The following is a 21,058-nucleotide window of genomic DNA, read 5'->3' on the forward strand; positions in this document are numbered from 1 at the left end:
AAATCAATTTTCTTCAAGATAGCAGTCGGCAGCCGTATCAAACGCTTTCAGAGTAAAAAAAAAATAACGATACAAGCTATTGACTTGAAGCTGTTACTTTCAAGCATGCAAAATGGAATGCATTATTGTTTTCTAGTCATTTCCATAATTGACAATATGTAGCAGAACGATTGCAACGCCATACTACATCCTTGTAACTAATTTTAACAAAATGTGCTTTAGCTCAAGATAGAAGGCTCTTCATTGAGGCTTTTAAGACTTGTTTAACTTAATTTACGCTGGAAGTCTTTTTTGGTGCAAAAGACATTCATTTCTTATTTTTTTGGTAGATGCAAAAGACATTCATTTCTTATTTTTACGTTCGTCACTGTGACAGTCGAACAAAAATGAAAATTTCTTAAACTTTTATTTACAGAGGTGGAGCAAACACTTAATGTCAAAGTGGGCGGTAGTAAATATTATGGGCCCAATTGCTTAAAAGACATCATGTAAGATTGGTTAGACGTCAAAAAAAAAAAAGAAAAACCCTCCGCTATGTAAGCTACTCTTTTTATAAAATACTCAGTATATTATTTGACTTTTGGCCCCATGAAAGAATATCGAACACGTGGGCGCCGGTAGAAGTCTAATTCTGACAAATTTTGTGTTCAGTTAAAAAAGTAATTCTCATATAAGCATTTTATAAATCAGATCACTAAAAATATCACTACATATCAACAAGATTATCTTTTTTAAATCCACTTTAAGGAATTTTTTAAATATAGCGAGCCAGGAGAGACAAAATTTTAAAAATTCACAGCCGAATGATTTAAAGGCGCGAAAACCTAAATAATCTCATTAACTTCCATTTGTCGTAAAATTTCATTTTCAATATTCGTAAACAAGAAAGTTGTCATTCATATGTGTATCAGCTCGAGGGGGCTTAAAAGCCACACGAGCTTTCCGATATCTGGGGGTCTTGGGATAGCTACCTAATGGTTAACAAGAAAATCCATACCTTCTCTTTACTTTTGTTAAATCTTATGAAAAACTGCTTTTTGTCGACTACTATTCATGAAAACTCAGAAATAAATTTGGTGGGAAATATTATCTGAAATGTGCCCTAAACAAAGATTGTAAAACCTGTGAACAATTTTCAATTGCATTATTTTATTTATATTTTACTTTACTGCTTTGTAATTTAGTTTGTTTTTGTTAAAATGTTAAAATGTCTAAGTATAAAATTTTCAAGCAGATTTTTTTTTTGTTCCAATTTTTTACAACAAAAAAAAATCTACTTGAGTTGCAATTTCGGGATCCATTAACAGCTAAGGGTTTTAGGATTAGGCTTGAGGAGGTTGGAAACCACTCTTCCAAAAGGTGCTATTTGGGAAGAGTGGTTTCCAACCTCCTTTTCAATATTTACTAGCGATTTAAAAACCGGATGTATATTAAATTTGATTGAATTTCAATACCTAGATTTTTATTTTTCATTCATTTTGTACCTTTTTATTTATCTAAGTGCATATTCCCTTTTCTTCTTCCCCTTATCATTTTTTTTTAATCTAATGAAATTGCCATTTAAGGAGAAGCCGTCAAGCGTGCAAATAAAACAGAACTCGCTTTTTACGCCCGAACGAACACTTAAATCATACTGAACAAAAACTCTCAACAAAAACAAACGTAATACAAATATTGTTAAAAGCAAAAATAACATTTTGGTAATTATTGACGGATAATCCAAAAAATCAAACTCTCCGCATTGCCATTAAAATTTATATTATAAAAAAGTTATAATAGTTTAAAAGAATATGGTGGTGGCCGAAAAAATATGAGACGACTTTGTTTACTACTACTGCATTACCTTTCCGCTGTTGTGGACTGCTCACTTAAGGAAGGTGTGACAGAATTCTATGATGTTGACGGATCACCAGTCCATATGATTGTATCCGGCAGTGTATTGGTATCTGGTAAGGTTGCTTAGCTCTTAATTTTGGACTCATAACGTCCAGTCATTCCTGTAGCATCCCTTCCAGTCATCCCAGCAACTCAATCTTAGAAATACTCTTTCTGCAAATTAATTTTGCGCTCAGATTCTTTAGACGTAAAACTTTAAAGCCAAAAAAAAACAAAAACAACAACAACAATAAAATCGTTAACAGGATTGTGTTTCGGCCTAAAATAAGCATTGAAATACTTTCAAAGTAAGTAATAAACTACAGAAGAAAAAAGTTGCATAACAACTATCAAATCTGTAACAAAAAAAAATTAAAAAGAATTTTTTTTTTTTAGTTTTTCGCCTCTTTTTGATTTATGTTCCATTGTTTATGGAGGAACATAAATTAATATTATCTTAAATTATTAATATAATTAACTTATTTTTGGAAGAAGTTACTCTGGCAGATACCAAGATTTAATTCAAGGAGGAGGGAGTGGTACCTGTGTTATTAAAAAAAAATCTTCCAGGTATAATTTTTAATTGGTTGTGGCTCTGGTTTAATGCATTCATTCGAATATTTTAGACGAACAACAAGAAAAGGGTTTACGCAGCAACATACCTATTAAAAATACACCCTTTAAGTACAAGAAAAATGAAGTGCTACAATCGAAAGCAATCACTGACGATAACGACATCCACAGTCGTAAACATAAACAAAGAGTTAATATAAAAACAATTAAAAATAACCGTAGTAAACACGTTCTAAGAAAAAAGAGGTTAAAGGGTTCAAAGCATAAAGTTTCTTCAAAAGTTAGAAAATATGCATACGGAAAACACGGAAAGCTTCCTAGTGGTTTTTACAAATATGGTAAGCAAACACACGAAATAACTGGCCCTCATCATAGGTATGACGCATCTAAATATGAAAATATCTCAAAGGATTCTTCTGTGAGTGGGATGGTGCGCGACGAAATCCCCAAAAAAAGTGATAAAGATCCACTTCAGGCTGAACGTAAAACTATCTACCCACCTCCGTCAAATATGTGGAAAATAAACAAAGAGCTCAGTGTGACCCAACAGACGCTCGAAGAGAAAGGCGTTCTCGGAGAAAGAAGAATCAAAACTAAAGGTACCGGGGTTGCGGATGAAGTTAACTCTATCGAAGCTCAGCTGGAGAACGAACAAAAAACTACGTCTCAAGAAATTAATTTGAAGTTTCAAAGCTCTACTCAACACTCTTTACCAAACTCTTTACAAACAAAGGTTAGTTTTGTAAATGTTGGTGCTTTTGTTATTTTTAAACCATATTTAATGATAATTTCATAAGATGAAAGATTTTATAAAGACTTTTATGGCCTATGTTAGATCATGCCCTACCAAGAGCTGCGTCACACTGCACACGCTTACGCTCTTGACAGAAAAGGACAAAAAGAACAACATGAATCCCAGCCGAATTCTATGCACAGAATTGAAGACCACTTGATGAACCATGAGGAAGGGCAGTTTCACAAATTAGCGGAACAAAAGTATATTAATGGGAAAAATCTAGATAATAAACAAAAGCTGATTATAAATAACCAGTTAAAATTACGTCACACGGAGGCCCTTCTTCATGCAAAGCACGCACTCGCTTTGCCTCATAAAGTTACAATGATTAAAATGCTTGATAAAAATAATGAGGAGAGTAAAAAAATAAATACCTTACTTACGCCACCAAAATACACGAAACAGATTGTTTTGAATTCATTCAGCGCGCATTATGCACCAGAAGGAGAACAAGAAGCTGATGCAAAAGCACCAGAGAGATCGACCATGACGTTAGAAAGTAGTCAATCAATGGCTAGAGGTGTTGAACCAACTAACACTGACGACTCATCAGCAGCTTCAAAGAAAACAAATCCTTCCGAAACAAACACCATAACAGTTGAAAGTAAACCTCAAGAAGAATCAACAGACGCATCAATATCAGAAAAATATACCGAAAATCTTCCAAACACTGCCACAAAAGAAACGTCTTTTCTTCCCCAGATACAAGGTAAATCAAACTTTATACCATTTTTATACATATAGTACCGTCAAAAATTATTCGAATGACATTGAAATTTTTTTTTTTAAATTCTTGAGTTTTATATTTCTTCTACTTTTATTTTTATAATTTTGGTAAATCATGGTTATATAAATGTGAATAGATAACTTCATTAAAAGAAAATCAAAAATTTAACAATGTTTTCATATGGTCTCAAGTGGGTGTTTACGGTTTCTTAACTTAGATTTACTCTTTAAATGAAAGATGATAGCTTCCGCTGTTTTCAACACCAATTTCCATGTGAAGGTTATAGACGCAAAGAAGCATAAACATTTAGCTTTTCCCTTGCGTTACATTTTTATTATATTACATTTTTATTATATTACATTTTTATTATATTACATTTTTATTATATTACATTTTTATTATATTACATTTTTATTATATTACATTTTTATTATATTACATTTTTATTATATTACATTTTTATTATATTACATTTTTATTATATTACATTTTTATTATATTACATTTTTATTATATTACATTTTTATTATATTACATTTTTATTATATTACATTTTTATTATATTACATTTTTATTATATTACATTTTTATTATATTACATTTTTATTATATTATATTTTTATTATATTACATTTTTATTATATTTTACATATTTCAAAAGGTTAAGTTATGGTATAACAAATGTGCAATAAAATTTCGGACAAAATTAAAACGATCATAACGTTTTATTTTTTTTGAAAGTTTGCTCTTTATTAATTTTCAAACCTTATTTTCTTCTCTTTAAAAAATCGCTAAAAATAAGGAAAAAATTATACTCTTTAAAACGAATAATTAAGTTCTTAAATTTTTCCTTACTTTTATCGATTTTTAAAGTGCCAAATCAATATGAGCTGAAAAAGCGTTTGTACGAATTTTATAATTTGCATAGAGATAAAAATAAAAAGTAAAAAAAACTTTATTTAGAAGCATTCTCAGGTAGAAGGATGTAATAGATCATTTGCTTTTAAATATATCAAAAATGCTGAACAAGAAAAATTAATTGTCGAAAGAAAGGAGGTGGTTGTAAGTCTAAATTCAACACTTCAATCAATAGATAAAAAAAACTTATTTCAATCATTCAATCTTAAACGGGAGATGTCGCTTACAAAAAGCTTTCCAAAAAGCTATGACAACCTCTTTTGTAATGCCCAGCGGTCAAACGTCCAGTGATCAAGGTGTCGAACATAATTGTGAAGAAGAATGCTTAAAAGGTATACTTCTTCCATTTATTAAAAACATTACAGAAATTTGGTAAAATATGGTCCAAGATTCAAAAATGGTCCAAGATTCTTTCAAAAAAGGACAACCCTGCCAACTTACCAGAGGCACGTTCTAAAAGAAGATGACGTTCTAAAAGATGACTGGAAAGCCAAAGCATCAATCAGTTAAAAAAAAAAATTAACATCAATAAAAAAATTGACAAGAAGAGCATGCAAGAACTTTCAAGATTCCCCATCAAAAGAATCGATGTGATAGGAAGATATAACATCAAATAATTTTTGGCATAATATTCATTTTTTATTATCCAAAATTTCATCAAATAAAGTTTACTTTCGTTAAAATAACTTGGTTTTTTTATTTTGACCAAAATATTATTACACATATATGTTTTTAATATACATATATGTTTTTAATATACATATATGTTTTTAATATACATATATGTTTTTAATATACATATATGTTTTTAATATACATATATGTTTTTAATATACATATATTGTTTTTGTTACACAAATAGTTTTTATTACACATTTGTCATGCAGAACGCGGCGTGAATATGTAAAGCGGTTTTTTTACCGCCTAAGGTACATTAATGAGAGCAACTAGTAAATTAATAAACTCATTAATTTGTTTTTTATGTAACTAATTAAAAATAAGAAAGTATATATTTCAAGTGATTTTCTTTTTTAATTTTTCTTCTTATTCTTAAGTAAAGCATTGAAAACTTTAAAAGTAGTGTCATTCGAATAATTACGGACGGTAGTATGTATATTAATTACGGATGGTAGTATATATGTAAATGTAAAGAAGGAAAAATTTCTTTGGGAAAATTCCGTAGATCATTTGTCCTAAAACTTTCTCAGAAATATAAAGTAAACTCAGTTTATATTTTCAAGAACTGAAATTTGCTGATTATTTTTCTAAATTTTTTATTTTAATAATCGTTTAACGCAATGATTATCGTTTGATTTAACTTTAATAATCGTTTAACCGGATGATTATCGTTTGATTTAACTTAAGTTCTTTACATTATAAAGCAGGCCCCCAACCAGGTGTACAAACTGAAGAAACTGTTCAACAAACTTCACCGAATATTGATAGCCAATCGTCAGTAGATGCTGAATATACGCAAACTTCAATGGAATCTCAAGTGCCTAGACCATCAGCAGCGAATTCCGAGTCGCTGAAAAGAGAAGGTGCTGAAGAAAACTCGCAATCTTATGAACAAAACGCTGTCAACTTTTGTGATTCATGTGAAAATGTTGAAGATGTTCAAACTAAAGCTGGCCAAGATAGTAATTATAATAATAAAGGTTTGCAGGCCGATAGCATTGATCAAACAAACCAACATCAACTCGCTAATTTAGCAAATCAAGTTCAAAATAATGGCTATGAAGGTCCTGTTAAGCAAACTGAAGATGTGATCAAAGAAGAAAGTGAAGCTACTCCAATAAACGAAGCAGTGCAGAATCTGTCAGGTGTTCTTCAGAGCAAAAATACAAAGGACGAAGCAGCCTCTCAAAGAATCGATATATCAGCGAAAGAAAATGAACAGTTTGTTTCTGCAAGAAAGAACGAGGATGATGAAATTACGATTACTGCAGAGACTCCACAAGAAGCAGGAGTTCAATCTGAACCTTTTCAAAACACTACTCTTACCGCAAAATCTTTAACTTCAGAGAAATCTAATGAAGTGCAAAAAAACTTAAATCCAACAGATATATCGTCGAACCCACTAATTGCAAATAGCGCAACTTCTCAATCAACTTCTCCAATAGTTGAAGAAGTTCAAATGCACCAAGCTGAGAATACTTCTCCTTTAGCAACTAACACATCTTCAATTCAAGTTCAACTTCCAGATTCTTCTAAGATTGTTGGTAGTGAATTAGTCCAAAAAGACTCAGCTCTCTCAACCGAAACAAATCAATATCAAGGAGCACTAAAACCTGTCGAAACTGATAACTTTGGTCATGTTCAAAACCAACAAGAAATTTCTCTTATGAAAAATTCAAACCAAAAGGCTCAAGAGCAGTTTTCAAAAGAAAAAGAAGAAAAACCCGCAAACTTCTTCATGCAAAACACAGAACCACATTTTTCTCATTTGGAAAGTAACCAAGTACAGATACAATCTTCGTATGGTAAAAATAAAGTTAATAATATTGGGTTCGCCGTAAATCCAGAGGATGTTCCATTTGATAATAAAGTTGCTTTTGCTCAAGCAAAGGAGCAGGAGCAACTGAACGCTGAGGCTCAAAACAAACCTCCCATTTCTTTAGGCGGAGACTACTCACTTTTTAGACAAAATGATTCAGCATCACGCACCGAGCTAGAAAGCTATGCATCGCCAGCTTTTGAGAGTGTTTCATCAGCAGAAAGTGAACCTACAAATGAAGTGCTAGCAAAGGATGAGCAGCTGCGGGAAGAACCGCAACCTCCTTTTTTTCAATCTGATGCAGTCGGAAAGTTTGAAAACTCTGATCCTTCTCACTTGAGTGTTCAAGCAGACACACAAGGAGAAGCTTTATCAAGAGCTGGTCTTGCAAAATCTGTAACCAATGTACCAAAGTATAAAAATTTGCAAGCACAATCACCAGTTTTTGAAAAGTTTTCAACACCACAAAATATTGAAAGAACAAAAGCAGATCAGTTTACCAACCCATTAAACTCGACAACAATATCTGCATTCAGCGGTGAATCGCAAATAAGCAACTCTATCGACGACGACTCATACAATACAAACGGCGAATATTTTTTGCCTGCGGGTGTTAATCCAGGTGCCCAAATGTCTTCACAGATGTTGGACCTGTGGAAGTTAAGAGGAATAGCTCCTCAAAGAGGTGTTTTACGTGGAAAAATTGTGAACAAAAATTATTTTAAACATGGCCACAACATTGCAGTTGAAAGAAATAATGCAGTTTCAAAAAAAAAAATTACCGGATCAGTATCTAGACATTGGAGTCGCATGAGACAAGTTCCAAATAATGTAATGTCTGTTTTGAAGCCGAAACATCCGACTGGACCAAGTATTGCATATCAACAAACTGTTCCTGAAGAAGTAATGAATTCATTTTCCAAACAAAAATCATTAGAGAAAGTTAAAAGCAAGGTTGATGAGAGTAACGAGATAGAAGAAGATAAAGGTCTAGATGAGAAAGGGTCTAGCTCTTCATCCCCTGAAGTATCTCCAGCAGTATTTTCTCCAGCACCTCCTGCACCATTGCCTCAAGTATCTCCAGAATCTCCTGCATCGTTTTCTTTAGCATCTCCTCCATCTTCTGTTACAGCATCCGCTCCAGCATCTCCTCCAGTATCTCCGCCAGTATCTCCTGCACCATCCTCTGCACCATCTTCTGCTATAGCTCCTGGATCAAGCAGTGCTGCTCATCATGAACAATCCAAACCACAAACATCTGGCTACGGGTATGGTTCAGGAAGTGGCCATGGGTATGGTGAAAGAAGTTATGGATGGGGTGGCGGTGGTGGATGGGCTGGAGTCCCACCACCCAATGGTTTTCCGCTTCCTTCATACAGTCCCCCACCAAGTTTACCAGATTTTCCAAAAGTTGGGCAAACTGCATCTCTTCCTGCAGGCAGTAGCCCTAAGCTTATTCACCCAGTAACAATGACATCCTCAGTTCACTCTCCACTACCTAATTATTTAGAGAATAAAAAACATCCGTCAAAACTTAAATACAACCCTAAAATGAAAGTAGGCTATAAAAGCTTATTATTAACCAACAAAGTTCCAGCAAAAGCTGATATTTTTAAAGCAAGTAAAGACCAAAAAGTCAGAGTTCCAGTTAAAACAAAAAGTGACGTATTTCCAAATTCAGTTACGATTAGAAAAAAACGTTAGATCAGTTTTTTTGAACATTAGTTTCAACAACAACAAAAAAATAGATGTGACGCCAAAAATAAGACCCGTTTAGAGTCTGCTTATGCCTGTGCTCATTAGCATATGAAACAGATTCTTGTTCATTAAAAGAAAAAAAGCCATGAATTAAGTTTTATCAATTTTTGAAATCCTGTGTGTAAAAAGCCACGACTGCACAATAACAAAAAACTAACTGCTTAGAAAAAATGAAAAAAGTAGTTCCACGTGAAAATGGATGAAAAGCAGAAGACATTATAAATATCATTTAACTTAATGCAATAATATTTTTTTATTACAAATATTTATATTTAAATTATTGATTACTATTGTCTTAAATGAGATGTCAGTAGCCATAAAAACTAAGGAAATTTTTAAAAGATATTGCTCCCAGATAAGTAAATCCTCTACATCATCGAATCACTGTTCCTCTAGTCAATTCGACCTTCTGTACATTTATCGGATCTTGTCTTCATCTAGTAAACTGGATCTTTTATGTTCCTCTTATGGAAAAACAGTGTGGATTAAAAAGAGCGGCATCTTTATAAGGCTTCAATTAACTAAATACAAATACAAGAGAGCGTTGTGAAGGAGAACGAAGTTTGTTACAGTTGAAGATTTTTTATGTTTTAAATAAATGTATTTAGTTGTTGCAAGTTATGAACAGATGAACAGCAAGATGAAGAGATCACCAGCGAGATAAAAAAAATGACCAGCTAGAATAGTATCTCTTAGTGACATGAGTAAGAAGCTTATTATTTAAAGAGTTCAAAAGCTAACAAAAATTTTTTGATAAGAGCTTTCCAGACCATTTAAGTTCAAAGGAATAAGAAAGAGATTTAAGTGGAATGCTTAGCAACTATATAGCGATTCTAGGGAAGACCATTGGGGAATTTAGTGCTGGGGAATCTTTATCTTCCAGCATTAAACTCTCTGATAAATTACCAAACAATCTATAATATGGAATTTAGAAAATTTAAATTTTTAAATTTAATATAAATAAGAGCAACTATGAATCAGAAAAGAGTCCCCTTGACCAGTCTCAAATCATCGTAAACTTAAACGAAAAGATAAAAAAAATTGGCTTTGAAAAAGGAGAAAAATGAAAGCAAAAGCTTTTGAAACTTAAAAATCTTGATGTTTTTTAATTTCAAATTATTAACTTTTTATATCTCTACAAAAACAATTCATATGGGGATTATTTTCACTAATGCATGCTGTAAAAAATTTAATAATAAATTATCATAAATTATATATGGCATCCATACAATAATATTTAATACTTATAAGTTGTAGAAACCTATTCATTGATTCATTCTTTCGCTCATTCGTTATTCGCTGATTTTTTACTATAACTTCTTCGATAAAAGATCTGCAAAGAAGTCATTATTGGTATAGGTCGACGAACTCCGATAACAAATTAAATTGAGTTGAGTCGCTTACATTCGTACGTGGTAAGCAAAGTAGCCGGTTAAGACTTTCTATAACATCATCGGGGTATTTTATTTAAACATACAAATAACATTTTTTAAACTCTTTCGATGAAGTAAAATAATTTGACACCATTTTTACGTTATTCATTCAATTGTTTACAAAAAGATTTAGAAATAAAAGAAGATAAAACGATTTAGATGTAAAAGAAGATATCAAGATTTAGAAACAAAAGAAGATATCAAGGTTTCATTTACAGTATAATTGCCTCAAACTTTTATTAATTGCTCTTTTAAAGGTCAACTTGTTTTAACAAATATTTTTAAAAAATTTAAAACTTTTTTGTTTTTAACTTCTGTCAACTTAAATTTGTTTTGATAAATGAGACAAAAACTTCTTTACTTTTCCCATAGGGTTTTCTGAATTGTAGGAAGAGCAGATGAACAATTGAAAAACGATTTAATTTATCATTTATTGTTACTTACAAATTAATCGAAGAAAACGTAAACGAAAAAACGCTAAGTCAAAACGGTGCGCCAGTAAGTTTTAAACATGTTTGGGAATTCTGGTTATAAAGATTGCCTCGGATCAATAACACGTGATACAACAAGTTGTCTGGTTTTTGCTGCAATAATGCTTTGCGTTTTAGCACCCGTGTTAGTTCTTAGTGAAGTGATGTGTATGCCAATGTGTTTTTGGTGTGCTCCTGTTTGAGTAAAAAATACAAATTCTTCTTTGTAATGTGTGACCATTCTCTTTTGAAATGCCTAAAAAAAAAGAATGCGGGAATAAATTTATTTTTATACTTTGATATTTTACAAGAATTATGCTATATAAATTGTCTTCAAATTTGAAAACAATTTTTTTAAACGAAAAACGATATTTTAAAAATAATTTTTCATGTTATTTGATGGATGAAGATGGTACTCTTTCAAAAAGACTACCATCTTCATCAATCAGATACCATGATAAGAACCTTGGTAATAAACGTGTGATCAAAATTAACAAAAAAAGTTATTACAAAATTATAAAAAAAAATGCAAGAGATATTATTATTAAAAAAATGCAAGAGATATTATTATTAAAAAAATGCAAGAGATATTATTATAAAAAAAATGCAAGAGATATTATTATAAAGCATAATAACGACGAGCTCTTTTTTTTGAAAGTTTTGATTATTTGTGGCCCGTCCTACAAATAACCAAAACTTTGCGTCTGAGCAAATGGAATTGAGCAAGCGGTAATCTACAGAAATCACAACTTTAAAACTCTGAATGAGCGTTGCAAATGTGCAGAGATTTTTAATCATTTTTTCTGATGTATTTGTCAATGACTTAGCATGATTTTGCATAGATGAGTAGATTGCCCATGGTATAATATTTTTTGAATTGCGCTCGAAAAATCTTTAAGGAAAAAACAGCTCTTTTAGTTTTACTCCTCAGTGACCCCTAATTCTTTTGCCTAACATACTTAACATTTTTAGACTAAAAAAATTTGTCGTTCCCTGGTGGATGGTATAAGGGTTTTATGATACTAAAATGTATTCAAGTGACACATAATATATTCTTAATTTTCAAAGATTCGATCATTAGTAATGTTCTATATGACAATTTGGTGAATGCCATCAACTACATATGGGTGGTGTCTATCAAAGGTCTTTGTGAATGCCATCAACTACGTATGGGTGGTGTCTATCAAAGATTTTGTTAAAGTAATTTCATATAACATCTTTCATTCATAATTTTTTAAAAATCCAATTTATTTAAATAGTATACAGAACTTTAAGTTGATATAGAACCTCTTCGTTGACGTCCATAAAGATTGTCTTGAAATTAAAAAAAAAACCGTGTAGGGGAGAGGGGGGGGGCAGCTTTGAACATTTTTTAAACTTTTTTTTATAAATCAATATTTTAATTATTCAAACCTCTTTTTTTCTTCTGAATAGTTAAAACAATGATTAAGGAATAAAACTGCAGTGTTTAAATAAATTTTGAGCTAAAAAATAAGTCAGAATATTTATTTCTGCAACATGTGCGAAAATGTTCAAAACTGCCTAACCTGAGGTAGCTTTGAACACACCTGGGGCAACTGGGAATAACTAGTGATTAAACTTTTTTTTTTTTAAATAAAGCATTGATTTATTTTTAAATTTCCTTAAGTTTAAGTTTCTAATTGTAAAAATCAGTTATTTTTTCTTAATTATCTAATCTTATATTCTAAAGAGTTATATAAAGCTATTTTAGCTGTAAATAGAAGCAATTTTTTAAAAAAACAAAAACTTACAAAACCAACTAAACCTTAAACTTCAAAAAAACACGATTATAACATGAGTGGAAATGGATTAAGTTTAAGTTGGGTATATCAAGCCATAAAATGAATTTAGAGCTTTTTATTAGGTAGTCTCTTAACATTATTTCCTCATCTTTATTAAATACTTGTGCGACAGTATATTTAGTTGTCAAACCAAGCTTGGTCTTAGATAAAAAGTTTTTATACTTCTTTATTCTGTAATGTAAAGTATTACGTTTTATATTATAAGCTGTAGCAGCTTCGTTTGGTCTCAATTATCCATTTGCAACTTGGAGAACAGCATTATTAACATCATCCTCTATGACTTCTGTAACTCTCTTTTTTTTTATAATTTTGAACCATTTTTATCTTTAAATAATCAAAGTTCAGGCCGTAATAATCAAGCAATAAAGTGCGAGAGTTTAAACAGCGATTCAAAGGTGCCCCATTCATTTTATTCAAAACTGCCCCAGTAGCGATTTAAATAATAAACGATGATTTTTCCAAAACAAAATTATCTCAGCGATTGACATTTTCTGCTTAATTGTAAATGTTATGAGTTATCCTATCTTACAAATGTTATTAAACATCTCACTAGTTAGAAACGTGGTCAAAAAATTCTTACAACTTTATATCAAAATGTTTACGATTTGTCCTCAAAAACAAACCAATCATATATTTTGTCCATTTTATGCCAAATCCCAGGAAAGACAGGTGACAACTACGAGGGTAAATATTATCTTCACAAAATATTTAGTTTTATTAAGTTTAAATACAAAAACGCTTCAAAAATGCATTTTTTCAAAGCTGCCCCCCTCTCCCCTATACAAAATGATAAAAAAATTATTTATCTTACAAAAAATATATTAAAAAAACATTTTCATTAGAAAGCTTTTTGAAGTATTTGCGTGAGTTCTCACATTTTGGTTCCTGTGCTACCTCAGACAGTGTCCAATAGGAACAGGCTTGTTCTCTATTGGACTACTGTTTTAGGAAGCATATGATTTCCTTTCATGCACTCCAGCTGGCATAGAAGGCTCCGCTACTTGGAAAACCAATAACTAAATGTAAGAGTTCCTTTATCTCTATCTAGATTTTTTTTTTCCTATGTTTTTTTCCTTAGTTACTTTCCTTTTTCTTTTGTTAGCTATAGTATGAAAAAATCCAGAATCTTCTGTCCCCCACCTCCTTCCCTGACTAATATGCATGCTCAAATCTCACTAATATGTAAGCTTCAAATGGGTAATCCCCACTCCTATGTGGTATTGGCACAATTAGTAACTCACTGAGAGTAATAAAGAAAAGTGCATCTCTGTTATTGTATTAAATAATGTTGGGGAAGATGCTGGGAGATATTTTTAATACTTTAAAATCTTTAAGCATCAATAACCAACTTGTTTCTCTCACTATTAATCGGTTCAAGGATATCTAAGGTATTGAAGATTGGTGAAAAAAAACGTCGTCCGCAAACTGTGCAAACTCTAGGATTTAACAAAATTGTGACAGCAAGCAGTACTAAGGAGATGAAATTATGCCCAGGGAGGTGGGTATCGATAAGTTAGGCATAAAGACAAAGGCTTACCAAATAAAAACTAGAAGTTTGTTTACTCGTTTTTTAAGAGATATCAGATGTATCTTACATCAGAGATTAGTGTTAAACAATTGATTCATTGCCAAGATATTTCAAACATCAAAGAAAATTCTTTTAATTAAAATGATCGGAATCTAAACATTGATTCATAGAATTCAGAGAGGTAGACGTCCAGTATCTAAGATGGTTTATTGGGGTGTCTTTTAGCTGCATTTTGTAAGTAGAATTATGAATTTAGGAGTTTAATTTTAAAAAAACTTCAATTTATTTTCGATGAGTTTTAGTTATAAGATTAAATTTCTTGGGTTTTTTTGTTGTAACTTTGAAAAAAAACAACTCGTAGCTTATACATTCTATCTTTACGTTCTCTACGCTGTGATGAAAAAATGTAGGCTAAATGTAGTAGAAATAAATTTTAAATATTTTATTGGATTGTCTTTTTTACTTCCAATTTGGTAGTGAGGACAAAGATTGTCCTCACGACCAAAATGGTCAGAAATATTCAAATTTTATTCCAAATGAAATTTAAATGACTAATGAAATTGTGCCACCATTTAGGTAAAAAAATATTCCTTATCAAGAAGCTTAACAAGACTTAACTAGACAGTTTAGCTAAAAAAGGTTGAATTCAGTTGCTCACTCTATCCCAAAGTGGAATTTAGAGGCGTCATAAAATAATTTGCAAGGCTAAAAACTTTCTTAAATGTGTAAGCAAATTTCTGCCTTCGTTTTAATAAAAATAGTAATAATAATAATACAAAATAAGAAATATCAAATTGTTTGTTTTGTAAGTCTTATCAAAAATATTAATCTTGAAGTTTTTTATTAATAAGTTGTAAGTAGTTTTTCTAAGGAAATTTTTCGTCTACAACAATAATTATCAAAAAAAAAAAAAAAAAAAACACTATCAAAATCATGGAATGGAATGTATACCTACGGAGTCGTATCAAAATCATGGAATGGAATGTATACCTACGGAGTCGTATCAAAATCATGGAATGGAATGTATACCTACGGAGTCGTATCAAAATCATGGAATGGAATGTATACCTACGGAGTCGTATCAAAATCATGGAATGGAATGTATACCTACGGAGTCGTATCAAAATCATGGAATGGAATGTATACCTACGGAGTCGTATCAAAATCATGGAATGGAATGTATACCTACGGAGTCGTATCAAAATCATGGAATGGAATGTATACCTACGGAGTCGTATCAAAATCATGGAATGGAATGTATACCTACGGAGTCGTATCAAAATATTTAACTACAATTTTATGACATCATTGTCAACAAACATCCTTCTATTCAAACTGCTGCTGCTAGTAGCACCTTTCACGAAAAACCCAGGGCTGAGATTTGATTTCCAAGTATTTTAAAATGTTTATATTGATTTTTCACGAATTTTTTTTCGGCCTTTTTAACTTCCATCCTTAAGAACCTTCAAAATTATTTCATTTACTTCATGTGCTATTTTTATCACTCTATAAATTATGATTCGTTCTTCATATATTTCATTTCTGTTGGTTTAAGGAAATTTTTAAATAGCAAACTAAGTTAGTTTTTATATTATTAGTATTGGTGTGGAGCACTGTGCATCGGCTGACAACATTTCTCTATCGTAATTGTTAGCCTCAACTAAAGGAGCAGAAGCGAATTTTAAATCTTTGAAGAAAAATCGGACTCAAAATGATAAACCTCTGAGAGATTTATTATTTTGAGCATAAGTTACAACCATGAAAGGCATTGACATTGATTATCCGACTGTTATATTTTCACAGTTGCGCAAGTACGACACAGAAACCATTTCAAAGAAAAAAAAAAAAGAAAAAAAGAAAATTAGTATTAACAAAAAGAGAGCATCACAAGGTCATCAGAAAAGTTGTAACACTAAAAGATTAAACGCTCTTCTTAAAATACTAATTCATCAAAATTAAAATTATCTCCACGACGTAAAGTTTATTGCTCCTACAACTATCATGCTATTGTTATTATAATTGCTCCTACAACTATCATGCTATTGTTATTATAATTGTAAAACATATCTAAAAGCAAACAATAGCTTTTTTCCAAGAGGACGTCACTCTTATTAGTTATAATTTCCCTTTAAAAAAAATAATTTTCAAAGAGGACGTCACTCTTATTAGTTATAATTTCCCTTTAAAAAAAAATAATTTAAAGTTAAAGATCTAGAAAACTTATCGTTTGTTGTACATAAAATCTTTACACTCAAATTATAAGATTTGTATACCGCGTAAACTAATTTTATAGAATATTATCGTTATTTTTTGTTTTAGAGGACTTACAAATAATTTTCATTCCTTTTTTATCCCCTACAGTAATTTTTTACTTAGTATCCCCTACAGTAATTTTTTACTTAGTATCCCCTACAGTAATTTTTTACTTAGTATCCCCTACAGTAATTTTTTACTTAGTATCCCTACAGTAATTTTTTACTTAGTATCCCCTACAGTAATTTTTTACTTAGTATCCCCTACAGTAATTTTTTACTTAGTATCCCCTACAGTAATTTTTTACTTAGTATCCCTACAGTAATTTTTTACTTAGTATCCCCTACAGTAATTTTTTACTTAGTATCCCCTACAGTAATTTTTTACTTAGTATCCCCTACAGTAATTTTTTACTTAGTATCCCCTACAGTAATTTTTTACTTAGTATCCCTACAGTAATTTTTTACTTAGCATCCCCTACAGTAATTTTTTACTTAGTATCCCTACAGTAATTTTTTACTTAGTATCCCCTACAGTAATTTTTTACTTAGTATCCCCTACAGTAATTTTTTACTTAGTATCCCTACAGTAATTTTTTACTTAGTATCCCTACAGTAATTTTTTACTTAGTATCCCCTACAGTAATTTTTTACTTAGTATCCCCTACAGTAATTTTTTACTTAGTATCCCTACAGTAATTTTTTACTTAGTATCCCTACAGTAATTTTTTACTTAGTATCCCCTACAGTAATTTTTTACTTAGTATCCCTACAGTAATTTTTTACTTAGTATCCCTACAGTAATTTTTTACTTAGTATCCCCTACAGTAATTTTTTACTTAGTATCCCTACAGTAATTTTTTACTTAGTATCCCTACAGTAATTTTTTACTTAGTATCCCTACAGTAATTTTTAAAATAAAGGTTAGTTAATTAATGCCTAAATTTATCATAGATCACGGTAATATTTTTAATTTAAACTACTCTTATTGCAATATTTGCAATTAACATATTGTCGAGAATTGGTGTTGAAATATTTTATTATTATGACGTTTAACATAAAAGAATAAAAATGGAAGATGAAAGGACATTATAAAAAACAAAACCTAAAAAAAACCTTGGGCCTTTCTTTCTAAATCCAACGGGGGCCTAAAAAACGGTAATGAGAAACCGGTTATTACTGTATCTGTTACCGCGGTTTTAAAAAGACATTTTCATAATTACAATAACTATTACTTAATTGTTGCATGATATTTACTTTGGCATTTTAGTTAAATTTGCAAACTCCTAAAAGATGCTACATAACCTGCTAGAAACGGCAGAGTTATAAGAAACTTAGACAAAAGGAAAGAAGAAATCCTGAGAAAATAAGTTTATTGATTTATTTAAACAATCCAGAGGTCTTGGACAAGCATATTACTAATGTCTTTGACACTCCGCAAATAAAAAGAAATACTCATGCAAATACTGATGCTTAATTATTTATCGTCTGTTCGAGGAGAACAACAAATACGACAAAAATAAATCAAAAGAAGAATGTCAAGAACTACACAATATTGATGAAGGATAAACCTTTTTGGCAGAGCGATTGGAAAAATCCATCATGGACGCTATGAATTCTCCTCCCAGTTCAAGAGAATGAGTGAGCACCAATTTCAAATTAAGGAAGTTTTGAGTTGACAAAAACTCGCACAAACAGCTTAGAAATGTTAATGTAATGGATTGTTTAATAATTTCAAAATTTTAAAATTTCAACTTAATTAAGACCATGATCACGAATATACCAGTAACTAGTATTGAATCTGAACGTTCTTTCTCAGTGGTCTTTTTATTACAAAGCTCAGAATGATAATACTATTGATGTCTTATTTATTTTACGAGCTTAATAAAAGCTCTCCAGTAATTTCTGCATTGAATTATTAAGATTGTGATAAACAATATTAAATAATAGGTTAGAAAGAAAGCTCTTTTGCACTTTCATGAAAGAGTTTAACTTAGTACAATCTTTTGAATAAACACAATCAAGCTACAATATAATCGCTATTGTTATCTCCATTTTTTAGGCAAGGATTGGATCCCATCCCTGTAGAAGCTGGTTGGCTGTGCCTCGATAAATTTACGAATATCGCCTTCCTGTTGATAAACATCATTGAAGCTCTTCTCTGACATGTCAATTTTACCGTGTATGGACATTGTTGGGCAAAAAATAAATATTTTAATACTGTGGCCGCGTTTAAGTGACTTTCTGCTCAAATCTTTCCAGTTATTGACAGTAATAGTCAGCCGTTATAGTGGTGTTGGGAGAAACCCACCGACGCTTTTGTGCTTGGTTTACATAAAGTACCCACTTCTCATCGCTAGCGATTAAGTGATTTAACCAGTCAAACATTACTTTTTCCAGATCATGTTGTGTCATGTTGTCTAAGGAAACCAAATCCCCTCTTTTAGAAATTTTCGCAATAAATGAAGACAGTACAGCACTGTTGTGTGATGAAGACAGCGGCTACTGGGTCATGGATTCTTCTCCATCAATATCAAGTGAATCACCTGTATTCTCTGATATAGTTGCGCGGTGATTTTTAGAAAATAACGTACGGTTGGAGCATTAAGACAAAGTGTTCGAACATTCTAGAAAATCATAAAACTTCCCTTGTTCTAATGTTATGACGCAAGTGCGACAGAATTTATTCTCCGACCAAATACTATATAACTCAACCTATATCGAATTTAAATTTTACTACTAAGTTTGAGTTTTTTATTGTGTTATTTAACTGTGATGCTTGAAAGAAGATATATTTCAAGAACTGTTTTGCTCTTAATATGAGATTGATGTTTTATGATTGATATCTGTGTTAGATATAAGTCGGTTTGCTATATCGCGAGGTTAGAATTATTTTGTTCTATCTCCAATTTTAAAAGTTGGAAGAAAATGAGTTATTAATTTTAGTAATAATAACTTTTGAAATACGCATTATATTATAAATTTTTTTAAAATAATTTGCTTAAACATAAATTGTTTAAAGCATAAGTTATTATTTTTTGTAAAATAAAAGCTAAAACTTTAAACAATTTTTACTTTTAGAAAAAATCAAAAACTTTCCCCCAACGTTTAAACTTGGAGATAGAACAAAATAATTCTAACCTCGCGATATTTCAAGCATATTTTTATTCCTTTAAAAAAAGGTTTGTTTAGCCGGATTTACCGGTAATAAAAATGTTAAAAACTGGGATTTTAATAATGAAAAAATTTAAAAATTCCATGCCCTATATCCTCCCCCCCCCCCCTTCTCCTCCTGCCTGTAAGGAAAAGTAATCATTCATTGTTTCAAATTTTTTACTTTATATATTTTGCTTAATTTATTTACAACTTCATTGACTTTACTGTAAGCAAACTGAAATATCAGATTATTTTATCAAAATATACAAAATCGCTAAAAGGGCGGCGACAGTAACATAAATATAAATAAAGCCACAGCATTAAAAAAATATTCCATGCTAATGTTTTATATTTTATGTATAATATTTGCTGATAGTATTAAGTAGCTGACCGGCGACATTCTCTTGTACATTCCTTGCGAATGAGTGAAGCTCAAATAAATATTTCTTTCAATATTTTTTAACAAAACTGAGATTTAAGCTGCAAAAAGATCATTGCAGAACGCGTAAGAATCTTAAAAAAACAAATTATACAAAAACACCTTCTAACATCATCAGTGATAAGTGATATTAACACTATTTATGCTTGCAATTAAATGCAATGTTTTGTTTAATTTTTTGAATAAGTTTCCAGAAACTATAAATGCGAATCAGTTTTAGGAACGTATTTGATGATCCCTTAAAGGAGAGAAATATTTAAGAGAAATTTCTGCGTTCAAAATCTATGACGCGCATTTGGAAGAGAGATAAGACCTGATTAACGAATTTTCGAATGAAATTATCTTTGCGAGCCATTTGAAATACCTTAAATAACGCTGTCAAAATCATTTTCAGTAGAGTGGTTTCCATCGTTCTATAGTTTATTTTTAAAATGTACGAACAATTATCCCTAAGAGATCCCCTAAATTAGTGTAGTTAGGCATGGTCACTTAATCTTTACGAGATTTTTGCAACAACTTTATAGTAAAACTTCTTAAACAGTAAAAATAGCGATTTTTTATCAACTTACATTTTAAAAAACTTTCGAAACGAATTACGTTTTTTAAACACCTTTTTTATCGTTGATTAGGACCTTGAAATAGATATGCCACTTCAGTTGCAGTCACTTCATAACGCTTATCAGGATTGCGCGAGCATAAATTAAAAAATCTCACGAAGGAAAATTGTTAATTCGATACCAAACCAAGAGATTTATCAACATTTAAACTCGAAGCAAACCTAAGCGGCGAATTTTAGCTGAGCAAATATTTCAA

At 30.9% G+C, this 21,058-nt stretch overlaps 1 protein-coding gene and 1 long non-coding RNA gene across 3 annotated transcripts; both read left to right on the forward strand.

The window, feature by feature from the left end:
* The first annotated feature begins 1,632 nt into the window (after positions 1-1,632).
* On the forward strand, positions 1,633-9,428 carry LOC145188798 (uncharacterized). 2 transcript variants are annotated; one of them, XM_080065286.2, is made up of 4 exons: positions 1,633-1,949; positions 2,502-3,181; positions 3,284-3,953; positions 6,272-9,428. In XM_080065286.2, the coding sequence occupies exons 1-4, from the start codon at positions 1,811-1,813 to the stop codon at positions 9,088-9,090; spliced, it is 4,308 nt and encodes a 1,435-aa protein (XP_079921412.2). In that variant the 5' UTR covers positions 1,633-1,810; the 3' UTR covers positions 9,091-9,428. The 2 variants fall into 2 exon arrangements, with proteins under 2 accessions (XP_079921412.2, XP_079921413.2); XM_080065287.2 differs by having other exon boundaries at positions 1,668-1,949; positions 6,275-9,428.
* Positions 9,429-10,313: 885 nt separating this feature from the next.
* LOC149888425 (uncharacterized) lies at positions 10,314-11,277 on the forward strand. The gene is made up of 2 exons (XR_016452335.1): positions 10,314-10,782; positions 10,950-11,277. It is a non-coding gene; the product is annotated as an uncharacterized LOC149888425 (long non-coding RNA).
* The last annotated feature ends 9,781 nt before the right edge of the window (positions 11,278-21,058 follow it).

This window comes from Hydra viridissima, unplaced genomic scaffold (genome assembly GCF_058129835.1).
Source record: "Hydra viridissima isolate aposymbiotic clone 2 unplaced genomic scaffold, HvirCarnegie_v1 scaffold_5, whole genome shotgun sequence".
Taxonomy (NCBI): domain Eukaryota; kingdom Metazoa; phylum Cnidaria; class Hydrozoa; order Anthoathecata; family Hydridae; genus Hydra; species Hydra viridissima.

What these genes read in the sequence shown, in the direction of transcription:
- LOC145188798 (XM_080065286.2), top strand. Translation starts at nt 1,811, where the DNA reads ATGAGACGACTTTGTTTACTACTACTGCATTACCTTTCCGCTGTTGTG. An exon ending in CGGCAGTGTATTGGTATCTG is followed by an intron (nt 1,950 to 2,501) that starts GTAAGGTTGCTT and finishes CGAATATTTTAG; the next exon opens with ACGAACAACAAGAAAAGGGT. An exon ending in CAAACTCTTTACAAACAAAG is followed by an intron (nt 3,182 to 3,283) that starts GTTAGTTTTGTA and finishes GGCCTATGTTAG; the next exon opens with ATCATGCCCTACCAAGAGCT.